The sequence below is a fragment of the Salvelinus alpinus genome, chromosome 8 (genome assembly GCF_045679555.1).
Source record: "Salvelinus alpinus chromosome 8, SLU_Salpinus.1, whole genome shotgun sequence".
Classification (NCBI taxonomy): Eukaryota; Metazoa; Chordata; class Actinopteri; order Salmoniformes; family Salmonidae; genus Salvelinus; species Salvelinus alpinus.
The window spans coordinates 29,957,875-29,979,701 of NC_092093.1; the positions used below are offsets into that span (position 1 = coordinate 29,957,875).

At 45.1% G+C, this 21,827-nt stretch overlaps 1 protein-coding gene and 1 non-coding gene across 2 annotated transcripts in view; both read right to left on the reverse strand.

Moving 5' to 3' along the window:
* Positions 1-19,909, reverse strand: part of ift172 (intraflagellar transport 172) — a 28,581-nt gene extending 8,672 nt beyond the window's left edge. The window contains exons 1-33 of the mRNA XM_071413318.1: positions 19,698-19,909; positions 17,688-17,831; positions 17,388-17,500; positions 17,241-17,280; positions 17,050-17,115; positions 16,853-16,932; positions 16,671-16,758; positions 16,334-16,548; positions 16,085-16,208; positions 15,821-15,916; positions 15,442-15,603; positions 14,927-14,980; positions 14,613-14,716; positions 14,140-14,225; positions 12,688-12,800; positions 12,205-12,372; positions 11,720-11,856; positions 10,736-10,843; positions 9,803-9,887; positions 9,211-9,303; positions 8,990-9,067; positions 8,599-8,847; positions 7,907-7,985; positions 7,599-7,719; positions 6,830-6,974; positions 6,507-6,596; positions 6,182-6,279; positions 5,334-5,469; positions 5,060-5,176; positions 3,739-3,881; positions 3,245-3,338; positions 2,931-2,995; positions 2,177-2,357 (exon numbers count right to left, since the gene is read on the reverse strand). Coding sequence (XP_071269419.1) covers positions 2,177-2,357; positions 2,931-2,995; positions 3,245-3,338; positions 3,739-3,881; positions 5,060-5,176; positions 5,334-5,469; positions 6,182-6,279; positions 6,507-6,596; positions 6,830-6,974; positions 7,599-7,719; positions 7,907-7,985; positions 8,599-8,847; positions 8,990-9,067; positions 9,211-9,303; positions 9,803-9,887; positions 10,736-10,843; positions 11,720-11,856; positions 12,205-12,372; positions 12,688-12,800; positions 14,140-14,225; positions 14,613-14,716; positions 14,927-14,980; positions 15,442-15,603; positions 15,821-15,916; positions 16,085-16,208; positions 16,334-16,548; positions 16,671-16,758; positions 16,853-16,932; positions 17,050-17,115; positions 17,241-17,280; positions 17,388-17,500; positions 17,688-17,831; positions 19,698-19,736 — 3,711 coding nt within the window. The 5' untranslated portion in view covers positions 19,737-19,909. The remainder of the gene's footprint in view (positions 1-2,176; positions 2,358-2,930; positions 2,996-3,244; positions 3,339-3,738; positions 3,882-5,059; positions 5,177-5,333; positions 5,470-6,181; positions 6,280-6,506; positions 6,597-6,829; positions 6,975-7,598; positions 7,720-7,906; positions 7,986-8,598; positions 8,848-8,989; positions 9,068-9,210; positions 9,304-9,802; positions 9,888-10,735; positions 10,844-11,719; positions 11,857-12,204; positions 12,373-12,687; positions 12,801-14,139; positions 14,226-14,612; positions 14,717-14,926; positions 14,981-15,441; positions 15,604-15,820; positions 15,917-16,084; positions 16,209-16,333; positions 16,549-16,670; positions 16,759-16,852; positions 16,933-17,049; positions 17,116-17,240; positions 17,281-17,387; positions 17,501-17,687; positions 17,832-19,697) is intronic.
* Positions 19,910-20,097: 188 nt separating this feature from the next.
* trnaa-ugc (transfer RNA alanine (anticodon UGC)) lies at positions 20,098-20,169 on the reverse strand. The gene has a single exon. It is a non-coding gene; the product is annotated as a tRNA-Ala (tRNA).
* Between the last annotated feature and the right edge of the window lie 1,658 nt (positions 20,170-21,827).

Consider the following 21,827-nt stretch of genomic DNA (forward strand, 5'->3'; position numbering starts at 1 on the left):
ATAATACATTAATCCCCATAAAAAATCTGGCAGTTTAAACTAGAGATATTTGTTTTGTTCCATTGGACGCTTCTCAATCCACCGTATCTGCCGATGTTACACTTCCGCAGAAAGGTGACAAAGCTAGAGCGGTGTTTGTCAGACCATGAGACATCACGAAAATCGGTCTTCTCACAAAGTCGTCAGTTTGGCCTACAAACTATTATGACCCCTCTATAGAAAGATGAACACCATGAATTTCTCTGTTTTGCTCTACGAGTGTCTTGGGACACGTCTGAAGTCGGTACAGCTGATCTACCAACTTCTGCCTGTAGCGTCTGAACACTTTGGGCTACACGCTAATATGACCCTCTGTGGAAAGGTGAGACTCTCGCAAACACGTACAGTGCCTTCAGAAAGTACTCAGAGCCCTTGACTTTTCCACATTTTGTTACGTTACAGCCTTATTCTAAAAGTTATTAAATTAAATCATCAATCTACACACAATACCCCATAATGATAAAGCGAAAAACAGGTTTTTAGAAAAAAATACTAAAATATTACATTTACATAATTATTCAGACCCTTTACTCAGTACTTTGTTGAAGCACCTTTGGCAGCGATTACAGCCTTGAGTCTTCTTGGGTATGACGCTACAAGCTTGGCACACCAGTATTTGGGGAGTTTCTCCCATTCTTCTCTGCAGATCCTCTCAAGTTCAGTCAGGTTGGATGGGGAGCGTTGCTGCACAGCTATTTTCAGGTCTCTCCAGAGATGTTCGATCGTGTTCAAATCCAGGTTCTGGCTGAGCCACTCAAAGACATTCAGAGACTTGTCCCGAAGCCACTAGTGCGTTGAGTTGGCTGTGTGTTTAGGGTCATTGTCCTGTTGGAAGGTGAACCTTCACCCCAGTCTGAGGTCTTGAGCGCTCAGGAGCAGGCTTTCATCAAGGATCTCTCTGTACTTTGCTCCGTTCATCTTTGCCTCAATCCTGAATTGTCTCCCAGTTCCTGCTGCTGAAAAACTGGATGGTGCCAGGCTTCCTCCAGACGTGATGCTTGGCATTCAGGCCAAAGAGTTCAATCTTGGTTTCATCAGACCAAAGAATCTTATTTCTTATGGTTTGAGAGTCTTAAGGTGCCATTTGGCAAACTCCAAGCGGGCTGTCATGTGCCTTTTACTGAGGAGTGGCTTCCGTCTGGCCACTCTACCATAAAGGCCTTGTTGGTGGAGTGCTGCAGAGATGGTTGTCCTCTAAAGGTTATCCCATCTCCACAGAGGATCTCTGGAGCTCTGTCAGAGTGACCATCCGGTTGTTGGTCACCTCCCTGACCAAGGCCCTTCTCTCTCGATTGCTAAGTTTGGCTGGGCGGCCAACTCTAGGAAGAGTCTTGGTGGTTCCAAACTTCTTCCATTTAAGAATGATGGAGGCCACTGTGTTCTTGGGGACCTTCAATGCTGCAGAAATGTTTTGGTACCCTTCCCCAGATCTGTGCCTCAACACAATCCTGTCTCGGATCACTACGGACAATTCCTTCTACCTCATTACTTGTTTTTTGCTCTGACATGCACTGTCATCTGTGGGATCTTATAGACAGGTCTGTGCCTTTCCAAATCATGTCCAATCAATTGAATTAATCACAGGTGGACTCCATGGGTACTGTATGTAAATTGCTGAGGAACTTTGTTTATTTAATCCATTTTAGAATAAGGCTGTAATGTAACAAAATGTGGAAAAAGTCAAGGGGTCTGAATACTTCCCGAAGGCACTGTACATGTCGGTTGTTTTGCTCTAGTTAACCCACAGGTGTCTGAAGGTCCCCTGGTACCAGTCCATTTTTTAAAATGGAAGTCTATATGGAGACTTTAGTAGAACGCATAAAAATGTACATTTGAGAAGCACTGCACACTCCCATGCTACAGTGGACATTGTAGGTAGTTAAAGATATCGAAATGAACACAGCATGTATTTATTAAGGTGTCGAGATCAAATATTGTAGTCAGGCAACATATGAGATGTGAGTAGGCAACTTTTCATTCCGAAGTCAGAGAAGATTTTAGCTCGCTTCAGCTCAAAACCAGCCACCATTGTTTGCAATACATTTTGCAGCGGTTTTTAAGTGGTTGCATCATATTACAACAATTCAACAATCCTGGGAATATTAGCACGCGTATTGAGAAACACCCAGTCTCTTACTTTGTAATACTTGATGGCCAGCTCTGGCCTCTGAGCCCTGAGGAGGAAGGCCTCAGCCTTCTGGAAGTCCTTCTGTTCGAAGCAGAACTTGGCCTGGCCCACCAGCACATCTGATACACTGTCAGGGTCGTTGGCCTCCGCCACCCTCTGGGCTCCAACCCAGTCCTGGTTATGGACATACCTGTAAGGGACACACGAGGCTGTAATTTAACCTCCCTCATGTTGTTACAGGTTCAAGTTCAACGTTTTGTTTATCAGATTGCAGACAGCAAACACTCTCTGAAATACTTGTTATTCACAGATTAAAGGGCTCCAACTCCAGTTTATATTAGCTAGACGATATGCCACTAAAAACACTAATGTTGTGATCTTCCAGTAGCCCTGTTATAGTGTAGGTCTGTCTACAGTATAGAGTACAGTTCTCACCCACCCTATACACCCCACTCCAGGAAGCAGAAATCAAACCATCTCAGTGACAGGGCTCCAGTTCCTCTGCTACCTGTGTGAGAGTTGAGCGCCCCTCCAACCAAACCTGTCTTTACCACCACATCATCTCACACTCACTTATTAGGTGGTCTATAACCAATGTACAGAGAAGCGAGGGGAAGTTCTGAAGGGGAAGAGGCAAGAGCTGTGCTGGCACCAGCGCTCCTTTTGAAGTCAACTCAGGAAGGCTTGAAGCTTTGACTTCTGTAGGGGACACATGCCAACACCACTCGCTAGCTAGCAAGAGAAAAACTCCTGATACACTTACATCAGCACTGCCTCTTTTGGCTTCCCCGCTTTGATGAACTCCGACTCGGCTTCGGCGAACTTGCCCTTGAAAAATGAAACATCACGGCTCAGTGCTCGGTGGTGGAGGGATTAATAATGCATGCGTGACGTTTAAATGGCTGGAGAAGGGAGAAACACTGCGCTCAGATCCAAATTTGGGCAGGCAACGGAGTAAATATTTTTGAATCTTTGAGACGATGCAAGCTGCAGAGTAACCTTGAATGACAATGAGTGTGTGACTGGGATTGGGAGGAGGAGTTGGAAGTGGTGTGTGTGTGTGTGTGTATATGTTACCTCATCCTCCAGCATCATGGCATTTTTCAGGTGGATCTCAGGGATCTTGTTCTTGGTGGAGAGACGAGCCAGCTCAAAGGCAAAGTCAAAGGCGCTGAGAGGAGGACAAGAGAAGGGTCAAAACCGGTCCCCTAGTCAAGGTCACAGAGGTACAGCAGTTTCATTAATACTGAGTCCTAGGAACGAATGGGGAAGGTCTTAAACAGCTTATGCCTATAGTTTTCAATGCTTCAGACTATGAGTAATACACCACAATAAAAGCGAAAATAAAGACATTTTCAAATTCTGTATTGCTGAACTTTTTAGGCTATTGCTTAGGCTTCGTACTGAGTCAATCACAGAACAAATACATCAGATACTTCAAGTACCTCCCAGTGATGGACACTTGACTACAGGGACATTCCTAATCACCTCGTAAACATGAAAGCAATATTGAAGAGCATGGGGTTCTAGGCAGTACAGTAAAGTGCAGTCCAGTGCATTGATCTGCTCACCAGTTGTCTGCTGCAAAGTCGATGGCGGTCTCCAACAGACCAAACTTGTTGAGCAGTTTGACGGCAGCCTCCCCTCCCAGACTCTTGGCCCACAGGTAGGCCACCTGCTTATGGGCACTGGCTCCCCCATGGCTCTTCGCCACCTGCCACACACGTAGGAGGGGAAGAGGATTAGGAACAACAGATTCATACACCCGAGGCTCCCACCATCAACCGCCTCACGTGTCGCTCACTGCACATGCTGAGAGCAGGGAGCGAGCCAAATAGGGGAGAGACAGAGTGAAGGAGAGAGAAACTGTGAGAGAGGAGATCGCTGTAGAGAGAGCAAGATGAATGACATTTTTGTAGTGAAGCTCTTAATAAATGGATGTGCAACTGAGTGTTAATTAAAGAGGGTGTGCGTTTATACTGAGTGTACAAAACATTAGGAACTTTTAGGAGCTCTTTCCATGACATAGACTGACCAGGTGAATCCAGGTGAAAGCTATGATGCCTTATTGATGTCACTTGTTAAATCCACTTCCATCAGTGTAAATAAAGGGGAGGAGACAGGTTAAAGAAGGATTTTTAAGCCTCGAGACAATTGAGACATGGATTGTGTATGTGTGCCATTCAGAGGGTGAATAGGCAAGACCAAATATTTAAGTGCCTTTGAACAGGGTATGGTAGTAGGTGCCAGGCGCACCGGTTTGAATGTTTCAAGAACTGCAACGCTGCTGGGTTTTTCAAGTTCAACAGTGTCCCGTGTGTATCAAGAACGATCCACCACCCAAAGGACTTCCAGCCAACTTAACACAACTGTCGGAAGCATTGGAGTAAACACGGGCCAGCATCCCTGTGGAATGCTTTCGACACCTTGTCGAGTCCATGCCTCGACGAATTGAGGCTGTTCTGAGGGGGAAAAGGGTGCAACTCAATATTAGGAAGGTGTTCCTAAGGTTTTGTACACTCAGTGTATGTGCCTCTATAGTATAGTGGAGGGCCAGAAAGGAGGAAGCCGAAGTAGCAGAGTTGCAGCCAGGTGGTGATGTTTTTACAGAGAGTGTTAGGAGGCCTGTAAGCAGTGAGAGGTCTTGCAGTGTAACACGTCCATCCTGTGCTGCTGTGTTAGCACAGACCACTGTCCTCGATACGGCATTACAGGCCAAGCCAGGGGCGTCATAATCACACTGTCACACTGTCCTGCTGTTCACAGACACTCAGTATCTCAGGGACTCTCAGCGAGAGACGAAAGTCAACTTGTGATGTGGGCTAGAGCCCGACCGATATATCGTTACACAAAAAAATAACATATCGGTCAGGCTCTAACGTGGACACATACCCTGTAGGCCTCCTCCCACATGTCGTTGACACGGTACATGTTGACTGCACCCTTCCACTCCTGGCCCTCCATATAGTGGTACTCCGCTTCTGAAAACCTGGATTCTGTCTCCAACTCCTGGAATAAATATTAGATAACGCAGACTCAGTAACCTGACCAACTAATTATCCTGGCTAATCTAAATCACCATCAGTCCATCTCATAAGATTTCTTTCAAAATGATACCAATATGATATTTATGTTTTTTCTTTAGACAGCGCCCCCTATCTCCGACCTTGGCAAGGTGCAGGTGAGTCTCAGACAGCAGGTCTGGGTGATGTTTGGCCACCAGTCGAATCACGTCGTCAAACATCTTGTTCTTCTTATACATAGTGATGGCCAGGTCCGGCTCCTCCACTGTCGCAAACAGCCTGCGAATATTCCAGTCACACACACACACAGTTGATTGCATTGCTATGCACTAAAATGTAGTCATTCTTAATCTCTGATTACATTAACCGCAAATTAAGCATGAGCAGAAAATATAACTTCTCATCACAAAATGAAGTTGCCCTTTGCTGATGATGAATTCTGCTCCACATTTGTCACAGTAGAGATCAATAAAAGAGACAAGTATTGGGATGACACAGAGTTGGGGGCACGTGGTGACACTGTCTTTGTGGCAGGCTGGCAGCGTGTGAGGGAGAGGACTCTGTCTAATATGGAAAGGCACAGGCTCCTTTAGAGGGCGAGAGGGGTTGTTCAGTTAGGTGTAATGATTATGTTTCAGACACAATGCAGCCAGGGCACCTTATTAAAGTCCAATTTGCTATCAATGCACAGCAATTGAACACTTTTGTTTGTCAATTTGTTGCAGTAGAACCTTGACCTGAACTGCAACAGACAATGTTCTGGATAAAGTGACTGTTAAATCAGGCCCCTGTAGCCCAATGTCAGCAAACTTTGCCCGTGATAAAATCCATAATTAATTTGGCAGCAGGGTTTTGGTCGATACGGGTTGAAAACAGAGGAGGGTAATGAATGATAAAGGATGGAGAGAGAGAGAGGAAAAGAAGAAGAGTGGGGAGGAAGAGAGAGGGAGTGGGGAGGAAGAGATGAGGTAGAAAGAAAGAGAGAGGTTACCTTTCTGCCTCCTTGTATTTCCCCTCTCCCTCCAGGTCCTGGGCTCGGCTGATGTACAGAGTCGACACGTCCTCTGGGGTCATACATTTCGCTGCCAGCTAGGACACAATGTGTGTGAGTGTGCATGGACACCGTACCAAGCGTCACTTTAACTCACTGTGATTGTCATTCCAATTCACTGTGCATAACATCCCACTTTAAAAGAACACACAGGCCTGTCACAACTAAACATAGAAAGCACAGACGTGTATCCTGTTACAATATGCCTGGCATTTTAAGGTGGGCGAGCCAGATGATAAGACGGGACATTGAGGAGGATGCATACCTTGTGAGCCTGCTCCCACCTCCCAGCCACCGTGTACATATCGATGGCATCTTTGATGTGGTCTCCCTTCACAAACAGGGGCTCTGCAACCTGGGTTCGCACAGAGAGAGAGACATACTGTACATTCCTTTCTGTGGATTCCATCTCTCAAAGTAAGTAATGCATCAATACTTTAATTAAATTATGCAAACATGCAGCACAGAGGCAGCAGGGAGTCAGGTCTGGAATAAGCAGGCATCGCCAGCTGCCACGTTGCAAGGCCCCCGACTCATCAGAACAGTCGGAATAAGCCTGCGTTTCTTTCCTTCCCTCCCTCCTCTTACCTCGTACTCCTGGATGGAGGCGTAGTACTGGGCTATCTTCAGGTAGTACTTCCCTCCTGACCGGTCTTCCTGTAACTCCAGGATATGGACCGCCTTCTTCCACTGGCGAGCCCCTATGGCAGCCTCGATGGCCTTCGAGGAACAGCTACGATAGTGAGGAGAAGAGGGGGGTAGAGGAGAGGAGAGGAGAAGAGGGGGGTAGAGGAGAGGGCGAGAGGAGGCGTTTGCACCATCAAAGGACATAGAACTAATCAAAGAATACAATACATAGCAACTTTATTCATCCACTTGGAACAACTAATAGGCTATGTCCAGCCCAACCAGGGAGCAATTAAGACTAGAATGGCAATTAAGACTCAATGTTACAATCCTGTCAAACCACTTTTATTGGTTATTTCTTCAGTTGATTCCTGTGTTGATTCCCAGCAGTAAGTGATTAGTAGGGGATGGAGCTTTAGCGAGGCCCATTATGCCAGTCAGTCAGACCACCACAGTATTACCAGAGGGCCAGCCATCCAATGAGCATCCAGTGTGCTATCTAAAGCAGCCTACCCTGGGGACTGGAGCCCTGCGCTGCCTAATGAACAACACCTCCATTTGATTACACAGGAAATGAATCATTCACTTCACTATAAACAAACCCCTCGCACCACCTCCTCCTGCCTCCCACTCCTTTCATCTCTATCCGTCACTCTATCACTCCCTCTACACCTCTCTTCCTCCCTCCCTCCTTGTAGTAAGTGATGGGCAGACAGCAGCGCTGACTCACCCAGCCTCTATATAGTGGTTGATGGCGGCGTCCAGTTGTTTCTGCTGGACCAGGTAGTCTCCCCAGGCCTCCTCCAGTTTCACCACGTCAGCCGGGAAGGCAACACGAGCCAGCTCCACAGCTACGCTCAGGGAAAGACGTCACAGTTACATTAACGTCAATACAGTTCACAATTTATTCTCCAAACTCATAATGACTGGAGTATTAACTAAATAACTAATACATACTGTATGAATGGTATCGTCCTATCCACTACACATGGGTGATATTCATTCTTATATTCACCCTCAGTGCTGTGTCAGGCCTACCTTTCCTGAAGGCGTTACCCTTGCGGTAGCAGTCCAGAGCCCTCTGGTTGTTCCTGATCTTCTCAAACAGATCTCCTGCCTGATCATGGGAGAGAGGAAAGTTACTTAGTTACTCAACTTCCTCCCTCTCATTAAGTCACTTAAAGCACCTCTGGTCCATAACCAGATGGTTCAAGAGCAGAAAGAGAATGAAACAGAGAGAGAGAAAGAGCGAAAGAGAGAGACATTCAGAGAGAGCAAGAGAAATAGAGCAGATAGAGAGAAAAACAGAAGGCCGACTAACATCCTCCCAGACACATCCTTTAGACAGACATACACTTTCCCTGACATCGGTTCTGAGGAGAGGAGAGTCATCCACCACAGAGACACAGGCAGGAAACAAAGGTTCACGCTGTACACAGAGACACTGAGCTAGAACACATCTGTCTCTCTCTGCACCAACTTCACCTGCCTTACCAGAGACAAACCAACTTCTCTATCACACACAAATCACACTGCGAGACAATCAAGCCGAGTCACTCAGAGCCTCTCCATCAGGAGCGCATGAGACGGGATCTAAGCAACCTTTCACCTCATTCCATTAAGACTTTTACTCTGTCGCTGGAAGACAAGCGATACTCGTCTTGAAGAAGCCTAGTGTAATGACAGCCGCCGAGTGCGCGATGTGATTTTGCAGCGGTCATGACACCCACCCTCTCATAGAACTCTCCCTTGATGAGGGCAGCCGCGATCCTGTTGATGACGTCAGGGTTGGTGACCAGCTCCTCGCGGCTCATAGCCAATCGGGCGGCCTTGGCCGGTAGGCCCGCCTTGAGGTAGAGGTTGACGGCGCCCGTGAAGTCCTCCTCCCCCTCCTTGACCTCGCCGGCCTTCTCATCCTGATTGGTCTCCATCAGCCACTGGTAGTAGCTGTGACGCAGGTTGTCCAGCTCTGGGTGGCCCTGGGAAGACACTCCTTCAATAAGGGCTATGTTGCACAGTTTCATGGGGGAAAATCTCTGTTATTAGTTTGTTTTTCTTGCAGATAGCTGATAAAATAACAATGTCATGTGCGGGTAGTACAGTCTCTCAGTGTTCGTTTACCTTGGACTCAGCCACAGCGATGCAGTCGTCCCACATGTGAAGCTCCTGATACATCTCCATCACCTCATCAATGGCATTCTACAGAGCGGTCACACAACCCAGCGACACACATCCCGGTGAGACTGGGGAGGCTCTTCATGCCTTCCCTACAGACCAAGCGCTTCATTGAGTTAGTGTTAGTGTTAGACAGACATTCCACCATTCAAGTTACACCCTCCTACCTGCTCCATATAGTACATCTCAGCCAGTTTGTAGTTCTTGTCCAGCATGGCGAGGCGTGCTTTGACTTGGTAAAACTCGGTACCATCACCACCCTGGAGATTAGACAAGGCAAGTGTCACATAAGACCAACTTCAACATGTATCTGAAAGGCTACAGGGAATGGCATGTCCTTTCTATCAGACTGGGGCAGGCCGCCCTGCATTCAACAATGGTAAACAGGTGCTGGGGGTGCGTGTGTGGGCATGCATGTGTGTGATTAGCATTAATGGAGTTTAATAGCCCAGTGGAGCAGAGGGATGCAATGGATGGATTGACTGGCCTGGCCAGTCAGGGAGCAGCTGTGCTGGCAGGGGTGTCAATGTGCCCATGCTCCAGGGTGCAGAGAGACCCACACAGGGGCCCCAACAGACACCCAGGGCTGAGCCCCGTGGCCCCAGATGGGACACCTGGATTGCATTGCCTCCAACTCAGGGCCTGGATGACGATGGACCCAAACTAGAGCCTCCAACACTACTCAGTATATCTACTGCCAGTTATGAAGAGAGGTGGGGACCGGCGATGCATGAGAGACCAACACACTACAGTACGTACGTGTTCCTTTGAGACTTGGTCAGCAATGTTGTTAGTCTGGTTCAGAAAGCGAGCTTTGGAGACATCCCCCAAGGCAGCAAAGCACCTAAAAAACACACAACACAACTTAAGGTACACCGAGGGCGCAGCAAAAACAAATGTGTACAGACAAAAACTCTTGACATAACCTCTAAAACAAACACCAAGGGCGTTCTATCAACAGCCTTCAGCCATGCTACAGCGCCGGGGTGAACATTTCAATGGCTTTCTAACTTAGGCCGCCTGTCTCACCAGCTTTCAGGGATGTTGCATCACGCTAATAAGCTGCGTTCGCAATCAAAAGAGGAGCATCTCTTTTTAGCTACCTACCCTCCTTCATTTACATTCTCCTCTCCAGACAAAACCTTTTTTTTCCCCTCTGCATGATTTATGCAAATCAACCCCCATACATCAGGAACGGCCGCTGCATTATTGATGCCATGCTACAGTCAAATCTAACTTTCACCCCGCAAAAAATGTGAAAAAATAAATAAATTAAACACAAAAGCTTAAGTAAGCACCACCAGAGTAACTTAAGTGAGTCCTATTGAGAGAGATAGCTTTTTGTAGCCAGGGACACATCTTTCAACGTGACACAGAGTACTCTCAGTTCTGGGTGAACTGCTTAGCGCTGTACTATTTCTCCCCCCCAGTCACGTACGCATAGCTCAGATAAAAACACTGAGGAGGGAGGGGGCTGCTCCGGGCTAAACGTCTTCACGGGAGGCAAGTCACTTTTCACAAGTTAAAACGGAGAGAGAGCGAGAGAAAGGATTGTATTAGAAGATAAGCCTAACGGTGCTGTTGTTTAGGTTTTACCGAGCCCCCTTGGGACACGCACGACGACATGAGTGGGGTGTGTGTATGTTGTGGCATGAGTGACGCAGCATGCGTGTGGTCCCCCGTTGTGCTGACCTCTCTGCGATGTGGAGCTGGCGGGCCTCCAGAGACAGTTTGCTCAGAGTTTTCCACATGGCCTCCGTCTCCGAGGACATCTCCAGAGTCTCCAGGAACGCTGTAGCTCTGTGGGAACACACACACACACACACACACACACGTGAGTCACACAGCAGGACCATCCACAGGGACAACTCACAGCAGGAGAGAGCAACAAAGTGAAACTAGAAAAAATAGATTCAACAGAAAAACAACCCTCTTTTTTGCAGCTATAGGGTGACAGTTTGAACACAGGGATTTTTCTGCCTAAGCATTTTTTCAGTCCTCCCAAGTCCAAACGGTGTACAAATGAATTTTCGGGATGGAAAATTTTTCCTGTGTAAACTTAAACAACTAAATATGTACATATACAAAGTATGTAGAAAAGATAATGGACCTATATATATATATATATATATATTTGTATAATATAATCTTTGAGAACTAACAATCACCAAAATAAAAGCTACATAGTCAGGGAGAATTTAAGATTCCCAAAACAATGAATATAGCAGTATTCATTTTGTGAGTATGTCTGAGCAAAATAACACAGTATTAGCCATGGCCAATTGACTAGAATTCATTGTATGAAATGGTCTTAAATGCACACATTTCTCTACAGTGCCAAGATGGTGGCTTGTAAAATTTTCTACAAAATTCAGCCGCTCAGAAAGGGGCCGACAGCACCCATTGCCACGACACCACCACCTAAGCCCCTTTTTGAAGGAGAAAAGTTGCAGTTGTCAAATAGACTACATGCACTTCAAATAGGCGGCAAAGCATTGAGTGTGGAATGCGGACCAAAATAGTTGGAATCTAAACCCACATTAATTCCACCCTGGATGTTGCACAGTTAGGGATCTTATCAAAACCAATTCAGCAACTAGAATTGTAATACATTGTAAGCTGCCACTTTTGTGCATTCTGAAAGACCCACGGCATTCTTACAAGGTAGATACTGACCTATAATAGTCGCCATCGTCAATAGCTGTTCCAAACTCGATAAGACCCTCGTCCAAGGTGTAGGACACAGTGTTGACCCCCTCAGTCACGATCACCTCTGTCTTACCATTGGACCTCTCCAGATCCACTACATCCCCCTGTGGAAAACAGAGAGGCCAAATCAGCCCTATTCTCAGCCCTTATAGTTCTACCTGCTAGGAGATAATTACACTGTGTGCCTTTCACTGCACTCAGAGACTTAATCCAAGGTTCATGAAGACAGAGGAGGACAATAAGAACACAGGCATTACTAAATGAATGTTTCTGAGCGGCTGGGGGGTGAAAAAGAAGAGTGGCACACAGTCAGTCACATTGGGTATTAAACTTCAAGGTCTATAAACAGACAGTAGTCAGCTCAGTAGTTCAGCCACACGGTGACTAACGTTAGCCCTGCCAGTAGCATATGAGCTGGCCGGACCCTCTCCCCCCCCTGCCCCTGCCCTCACCCTGAGGGGGAACATGGTGGCTCTCTCTGGGCTGTCGATGTTGTACCACACACACAGGTTGCCTCTGTTCTGGCTCACCACCACGTCACTGCCAGGAACCCACTGCACGTAGGAGCAGAAGCTCAACACTGTGGTCTTAACACTGCTCTCGATGTCATACAGGTGGAGCTGAGAGAGAGAGAGGAGAAGAGTTAGAGGATTAGGCAGTGATGCAAGGAATCACATGAAGCAGGTCTGTTACTCAAATAAACTCAAATCCGAGCAGTAATGCACCTTTCAAAACTAGAATTTCAGCTCTACTGGGTCCTCGACAACAAATTCTAAACCATAGCGAAACATCTGAGTACAATGAGTCACTTTTCAGTCAAAAGCTCCCAAAGGGATTCCCAATTAAAATGCTTGGCATCCTTTGCCCAGGGCGAGCACATCAAACAGGCATAGCTCTAGGCAGCCCGTTACTTTGAGCTGCTGCTGCTGCCTCACCCGCAGTTTCTTGTCCCTGAAGAGTAGCTTGCGCCCCGTCTCATTGAGCTCCAGCCAGTCAATCTTGGAGTCGTGGTTGATGGTTCCCAGGTTGTATCCGCCGGCCAGATCCACTGTGAGTGGGGGGGAGAGAGATTACCTGAGCTGTGCCTCGAGGTCGTAGCAGCAATCAATGACTGGTGGCATCGAGAGACCGAGAAGGAAAACGTTCTCAACTCCAGAGTTTGTACTAAGAGGGTAGGTGGTGTATCGTGTTTAAAGCCACATTATATATCTATATATCTGCTAGAGACAAGAGATAAAACGGTATGTTGTAAGTGAGGGGCAATATGAATATGTCAATGTTCACAGTAGTATACATCCACTCTGCCAAACATCTATGATTCTCTAATGAATCATGTGACAGAGAGGCCTGGCATCGCTTCTCCTTTTATTCTGTAATCAAGCTTCTGAGAAGCTAAAAAGGCATTTTCCAATTTACACTTTCAGAGCGAGGGAGGGAAGGAAAGGTGGAGGGAGGGGAGAAGCAACAACAACAACAAAAAACTGCTCCTGTCATTCGAAGGGGAGAAATAAATTGGATGGAGGTTGTTTCTCATTTTCACCACCTGAACAAAAAAACTGTTCGGCAGCGACAGAAGGACATGCCTGGACTTAATTAGCACAGGAAGTGGACAGGGCTTGGGCAGATGGTGCTCAGCTCAGCCCTGCACTGTGGCGGGGTCTGGGCTTGGGCCGTGCTTTAGACTCTACACTGCTGCCCACCACCCCGCCCACCATGGGGTCAGCGCCTAATTGAAAGGCCCGTTATCTGGAAGCGGCATATGCCTGTTTGTCTCAGCATCATTCTTTACCGGCCCTCACAGGCGCTAGCGTCTCAGGCTGCCCCAGGGGAGAGAGGGGAGGAGTGGGGTAAGAGAGGGACGGTGTGGGCCCGCTAAAATCAAACAGTCGTTTACCTAATCAATACCTAGCAACGTGGGGACCAAGTCGCTCGGAGCAGCGCCTGCCTGCCTTTACATGAATGGGTATCATCCATCACAAAAAGGGCAGGTCAGCGTCTTTGTGTGTTAGAATCTCTTTATCTGCAGATAAGAATGGATGGGAGGGCTGGGCTGGAACTTGGCCTTGGAGTGAAGGTGACCGACACTTTTAGCTCAAATATTTAGCAATTACTTCACATGGTCACTTTGGATGCAAATTCCTTCACTAGATAGTAATAGCCTAGAGAAAAACACATGACACGATTTTACCTTTCTGGAAAAACTAAAGGCCTGAGAATAAAAGCTGTAGTCAACAAGCACCAGAGTCATAACCTTGGCTTGACCTTGACCAGAAGACAACCCTTCTGCAGCACAGAAATCATGTCTTCGTGTCCTCGGTTCACCATCTCAAGGAGCATACACTCTGCATCATACATATTCATGACATGACACACACACACACACTTACCAATGGCAATGGTCTTGATGTCAATCAGGTAAGCTAACTTTTTGCTGCCTTCAACCCCCCTCTGTTTCCTCTCATTGAGACGAACACTAGAGATGCAGACACAGTGTGGGGTAGCCATATACGTAAGCAGAGGGGGAATGTTAAAACTGAACATCCAAACATTAGCACAGAAATATCTCCAATCTGACAATCTTGACACCCTGAATACATTAGGATGGATTTGTAATGACTAACTTTGTGCACTGAAAACTGACTTGACAGCTGCATGCAAAACGCTTACCCTTCTCATGCATTCAAAGTATGCCCGACTGTCATGTACAAACAAAGCTCAACACTACCACCTAGTGACCATTCTTCACATAAGAGGAGAAGACAAGCAAAAATGTCTCAGTGACGTTAGAAAATGCAACTGCTTTCTATAATATAATATGCTATAAATATATGCATTACGGGGAGAATGAGTGAAAGCCAACCTGATTAGATGTGGGTTCATGAACTCAGTTCTCACTGATCCCAGGATGTCGTTGCTGCCGTACTCCACCAGCGTCAGCTCCCCAGCGTTGAAAATCATACACACCTGACACAACACATCACAGTCAGCAGCTGACTCTCTACCATTAGGAGAAAATTCCGAATTCCTATGTTCAAGAAGCAATGACAGGCAGTTAACAGGTACATGACGTGTATTTTATTATTCATAAATTGGGATTGCAGAACCTGAAAACTCCTCACTACAGCACATAAACTGCAGACAAAGCTAAACAGGGACAGAAGAATGGAATCGTACCGTTTCATTTTCAAAGAAGAATTTTTCATTCCCCCCGGAGCCTTGCCATGCAACCTGAAAAAATAATTGCAGAGGGGTCTTTGTTTACTTGGGGCGAAGCGCGGTGGGCGTCACTTCCTGCTTTACACTACATTACACACACATATACTGCAGCCTGTTATCGCGTGTCTGTCATTTTCGACAGCAGCACTCCTGCTCCAGTGAAGGCTCTTTGAAAACTCTCAGTTAAACAGGGATTAGCACATCGAACCGTGACAGCCCTTGAACTTTTAAAACAAGTCCTTGGAACTTCTAATAGAGCAATTTGTTTCTCACTGTGCCACAGACAATATGCAAGAATATTCGCACAGAGGAGGGGACGGTGGCCCATAAAAAACATCTCTTGCACTTAGTGTCTTGATTCTTCCAACGGCTCACTTCAAATTCGAGTCTGTATACCACACACATGAGCAGGTAGAGAAAGAATTACCTTAACTAGCAGAGTAAAGGATTAGTGAATGGCCAGACCATCATACCTCACTGAGCTTGTTGGAGGCCAGATCTCCCAGTAGCAGGGTATCAGAAGTGTGGCCCACCAGATAGCGGTCCTTCCCCATGATCTTCACCTCGTCTATCTCATAGCCATAGTGGGACTTCAGCACCACCCGCATCCCTGTAGACAGGTTCTTTACAATCACCTGGAGATACATTGTTCAGTTAGTTAGTCAGAGCCTCCAACCCGCAAGGAAATAAGTGACAAAGAACTGTTGGGAGGGTGTTGTGATGATAAGTGAAGCTCAATACAACCATGTCTCTGAGCCACAACTCAAGGACTCAAGTTGAACATTCCCTGTCAGATTAACTGCAGTGCCCCGCTATCGTTCTGAACTGAAGGCGGTGAATACCACAACGTACCTGACTCAGTCCCACATAAGTCATCTCAAATTTGTTCTTGTAGATGCTCCTCCGTAGGCAGCAGTCAAACTGTTCCACTCCCCCACACAGTGTACCCTGAACACAGGGATTGACAAAAACATGTTTATGAAGCTGTCACAAAAGTTAGAATTGCAAAAAGCTGTGAAAGGCAACGTGTAGTCTACTTTACACAGTACTGGGAGCTAAATCAAGTATTTCATTACTGTTGCAAACAGGTGTGTTCGTTCATGTATGGTTACTCACTGCACAGAGGCGTGAGCCATCCTTCTTCCAGGCCAAGGCAGTGATGGTGTACAGGTTTGGAATCTCTTTAGGGGATGCTTCATCCCATGCACCTTTCCGAGGACCCCAGTTGAAGACTCTCAATCTGAAATGACATCATTTGAACAAAACAGCTTATCACTCAGAACTTCCTGCTTCCAAGCAATGTAAGATAAGTTTGTAATATCATGCTTATTACTTGTATACTGATGTATCAAAATGAAGACTGACCGGTCATAGCTGCCGATGACCACAGACTGTCCACTGGGACTGGTGGCAGCCACAGTGAACTCTTTCTCCGAGCGGTCTCGGCTGTAGTCAAAAGTCTGCTGGATGTGACCCTCCCTGCCATAGGCAACTATCTTCTTGTCACATCCAGCCACTATGATGCTATTGGTGCCCCATGCCAAGGCATATGGTGGGCAAGGGTGGGTCAACAATTTGCCCTGCAAAGATGTATTTTTTTTAACAGTGAAATGTGAGAGCAAAAGGTTTGACCCAAGGAGTACTATGAGAAAATTCTCAGGGACACATTGAAATGATTTAATGTCAGTATTGGGTAGAGTACCTGAGATTCTCCTGAGCCTTCGTCATCAAAGAAATATCTTACAACAGTCCCGTCTGCATGGCCTGAGAGCATGCCCTTCCCAGAAACACTAGCAGACAGAGAGGAGTACAGCATTAGAGCTACAACATCAGACTATAACTTTGAATGAGAGGGTTTAAAGAAAGAAAAAGAAAGGCACATACTTCGATGTCAATGAGACAACATAGGAATCTGTTCCGTAGACCGTAGATGACTTGTTTGTTTTTGTGTTGGCAAGGCGAACCTGGGAGGAAGCAAACAAAACATATCAAGATCCAACACAATGTTCTGAAAACTCATAGTACTTCCTGTTATTGAAAATACTGGCAGTAAAAAAACATTGATTGTGTAAATGACTTACCTTTCCCTCTGCTAATCCAAAAACGATAGCGTGTTCTGCTGGCCATAGCAAACAAGTCAAAGCACTCTGAAACACAATGAGATTGGTTTTAAATTGACTTTTAAATTGACTGTTGTTTGTATTTTGGTAAATAACTCAAAAGAGAGCTTGAACATAGTTCTATCTCATCCCAGAAATGTGTGATTACTTACTGTCTGTACAAATTTGTTGCAGATGACCTTTTTCTCACCCCTGTGAGAAATAAAGAAGAAACATCACACTTGAGACAAAGAGATGGTAGAGAGGGCCATCTGTGAATCCAAACCCAGCCTAAATACAAATACCAGAAGCATTCTTACCATTCCTCTCCGATTTTGTAGACATAGATTATGTTATCAGTTTGGGCAATGGCAATTTTTGTTGAGTCAGTAGAAAATGCCATGGCCTTGACAACATAGCTCTTCTTTCCATACTGCAAAAAGATAAATATCACAAGAACATTATCACTCTATCGAAAATCCAGATTCAGTTGCAAGCTGTGTGTGAGTGTTTCTGGGAAAAGCTTCCGGTATCAAACTGGTCAGACAAAAAGTAGTGTGTACATAATTGATGAGAGGATTACATGATAGTCAAACTTGACAACTGAGATGCCTACTAACCTTAGAGTCTGCAGGCTTAGTAGAGAACTTATCCCTTTTCTCTCCTTGCTCATCGTACAGTAAGACCACTCTGTCCACAGTGCAAACAGCAAATTTGACATTATTCGGTGCCCATGTCATACAAGTAACTTTTGCAGCTCCCTCCTGTGGTAAAGGGACAACAAATTGGATACCATGTCAGTATAGTTACTTCACACGGGTAACTAGCTGTAGCCTCAGTGAACCTGGCAGTGTTTTTCTTCAATCCTGCCTCTGGACCCACACCAACAAGTCTACACACCCTGACCTGGGTTGGCGCCCCCCCTTGGGTTGTGCCGTGGCGGAGATCTTTGTGGGCTATACTCGGCCTTGTCTCAGGATGGTAAGTTGGTGGTTGAAGATATCCCTCTAGTTGTGTGGGGGCTGTGCTTTGGAAAAGTGGGTGGGGTTATATCCTTCCTGTTTGGCCCTGTCCGGGGGTATCATCGGATGGGGCCACAGTGTCTCCTGACCCCTCCTGTCTCAGCCTTCAGTATTTATGCTGCAGTAGTTTATGTGTCGGGGGGCTAGGGTCAGTTTGTTATATCTGGAGTACTTCTCCTGTCTTATCCGGTGTCCTGTGTGAATTTAAGTATGCTCTCTCTAATTCTCTCTTTCTCTCTTTCTTTCTCTCTCTCGGAGGACCTGAGCCCTAGGACCATGCCTCAGGACTACCTGGCATGATGACTCCTTGCTGTCCCCAGTCTACCTGGCCGTGCTGCTGCTCCAGTTTCAACTGTCCTGCCTGCGGCTATGGAACCCTGACCTGTTCACCGGACGTGCTACCTGTCCCAGACCTGCTGTTTTCAACTCTCTAGAGACTGCAGGAGCGGTAGAGATACTCTTAATGATCGGCTATGAAAAGCCAACTGACATTTACTCCTGAGGTGCTGACTTGCTGCACCCTCGACAACTACTGTGATTATTATTATTTGACCAAGCTGGTAATCTATGAACATTTGAACATCTTGGCCATGTTCTGTTATAATCTCCACCCGGCACAGCCAGAAGAGGACTGGCCACCCCTCATAGCCTGGTTCCTCTCTAGGTTTCTTCCTAGGTTTTGGCCTTTCTAGGGAGTTTTTCCTAGCCACTGTGCTTCTACACCTGCATTGCTTGCTGTTTGGGGTTTTAGGCTGGGTTTCTGTACAGCACTTTGAGATATCAGCTGATGTACGAAGGGCTATATAAATAAATTTGATTTGATTTGACCTCTAGAACCTTCAGTTGAAGAAAAAAATTGACATAAATTAGCTAACGTTAGTAAAAAGTTATCTAGCTAGTTAAGGACACATGCTGAGGCTTGCTAGATATCAATCAATCAATCAAATGTATTTATAAAGCCCTTTTTACATCAGCAGATGTCACAAAGTGCTATACAGAAGCCCAGCCTAAAACCCCAAACAGCAAGCAATGCAGATGCACAAAGACATTGTTCATCTGGATATCGCCACATGAAACCGAATCTCATCGGGATGCAGTTTTATACATTTCACATCTGTATTACTCTGGATTATCGTCGCTGGTGAAGAAACCTATGCTGTTCCCTTTTAAGGTGGGAATTGAATAAGTAACGTTAACTGTGCCAAAGTTACAGTATACTCTGCACCACATGTGTGTCATCAGACCGTTCGAAAGACATGACCAGATTGAGAAAAGTGCTGTGAGATGAAGAGACAGATAACAGCAATAGCCAAGGCTGGAGACCTAAAGGCACAAAAGGCACTAAGTGTGGAGATTTCTGTTTAGTGTGATGCAGAAAAATAAGAAACTGCTATCCTGTAATACTGACTTTCAATGTGGGGCTGGTGGCAGCAATATATACATTTACGGTGAAGCTGGAGGTAGAAAATTCAGTACATAACATATTGAGGCATACTAGGGCTAGCAGCAAGCTAACGTTAGTCATCAAAGCATTCTAGTTTGTTAGCTAACGTTAGCTGTGGTGGTTAACGTTACTAGCTACTGTAGTAGTAAAATGGCCGAGCTTACTTGGGGCGTTAAAAGCGTCTTCAGATGCTTTAGTTGCATGGTTGAAATCTATAATAATCTATGTAACTGATGTAATGTGTAGTCTTTATAAAATATAATATAATCCCGAAGTTACTGCTGTTTACGTTAGCTAACGTTATAATTGGTTCTGTTGATAAGGGAGGCAGACATTTTTCAAAACATCCGTTCTCCCTGGTTACAGTTGTCTGGCACGTATGTGGGCGTGTTACCCAAAAACGTCTGACGACAGCACGCACGAAAATATCCAGAGCTTGGATATATATATTTTTTACATTTTAACTATAAAATATTTGTAAATATAATAACAGTTAGCAAAGCTAGCATTACATCGAAACGCATCAAATAGACCAGTGCTATGGAAATGCAAAAAAATCTACCTTGGAGATGCCGGGGATTGAACCCGGGGCCTCATACATGCAAAGCATGCGCTCTACCACTGAGCTACATCCCCATTCTAAAGTTTAATTTCTGAAAAGCTAATATGATATGGCTATCAGCTGTTCAAGATGGGTGAATAAGTTAGATGTTACACGATTAAACAGTGTATCATTTTTTAACCCTCCTATTATGTTGCGGGTCAATTTGACCCATTTCCACGTTTTAGTTGTCTAAAATACTAGTTACCCTCTTTTTCTCCATGAAATTAAATGACTTTTCCTCATTTAGGGTCATGAACCTAACTTCAAAATGTGGACACGCTGATGTCTTGTGGAATGTCTGTGTAGATTGTGTACACAAACATGATGTTGTGGGTAATTTTGACCCGGAGGCTTTCATGTGTATAGATATTTGCACAGGTCCAAAATAAACAAGTGTCTTTGATGTATTTGGTTTTGACTGGTTCTGGTTGCAGTTTTATAATTATGTTTGAGTGAAAAGGAGCTTTCCCAAACGTCTCTTTCTCAGTGCGGGAGCAGCAGATCTGACATATACACTCAAAAATGAGCTCCAAACAGAAAATGCTTTGTTTGTGAGAAAGGAAAAATGTTTAACAAATAGTTCTTAAATATAGAGTTTTTGAAATCAAATGTTATTGTATTTCTTCTTTCTGAATGGTCTGACAAGATAAAATAAAGTTTTGGCTGTTTTTACTTGATTCTTTGACTGTCTTGAGTAGGTTTAAACCGTGCGGGTCAATCTGACCCATACCATAATGGATGTCATTTTTTTCCAGCAAATCACAAAGGTTAAGATATGAAATTGAATTACTAGAAAATGACATTTCATGAAGAAAATGTGTCTTCTTGCATGTTTTGAAATATTTATGGTTGTGAAATAAGTTGGGGGGTTAAAAACCTTGCTTTGTAAGGTTGGTCTTCTGGTATTTTGTGGTGGTTTGTTTAAGCAATTAGGCACAAGGGGGTGTGGTATATGGCCAATATACCACGGCTAAGGGATATTCTTTTGCGTAGTGCCTGGATACAGCCCGTAGCCATGGTATATTGGCCATATACCACAAACCCAGAGGTGCCTTATTGCTATTATAAACTGGTCACCAACATAATTAGAACAGTAAAAATACATGTTTTGTCATACTGTATATAAAGTGTAATATTGGGATGCAAACTCAAAATTGAATACATTTCATCTCTATATCTGACATTGTACAGATGTCTTCTTTTTGCTAAGCCCATAACCATGTGTGTAAGGTGTATACTTTTGTTTCAAAATATATATTTTTAAGACTACCAAGAAACACTATGTGTGACCCTGATTTAGCCCAATGCAGTAAAAGGTTAACAAAAACACACAAAAGACATGAAACTAAGTATGTCTTTGTACAATTCAAGTCCAAGTGGCAAACAATAATGTGAGCATGTGGTTCTGGGCAAGTGTAGTCATTGTTTGTGTGTGTACATGTAAGTTGTTCGTATGTATACGTTTGTATATGGATGGTTTGTTTTACTTAACATATATGATTTAAAAACAGGTGCACAAATATCATACATCCCAAAAACACTAACCTCCCCTTTATTGTAATGGTGAGAGGTTAGCATGTCTTGTGCATTCAGGACTATCTGTAATCATAGTGGCATCCACATTAATGTAGAAGTGTTTAGAAACATATTCAATTCTTATTTACAATAAATGTGACTCCAAAATGACAAT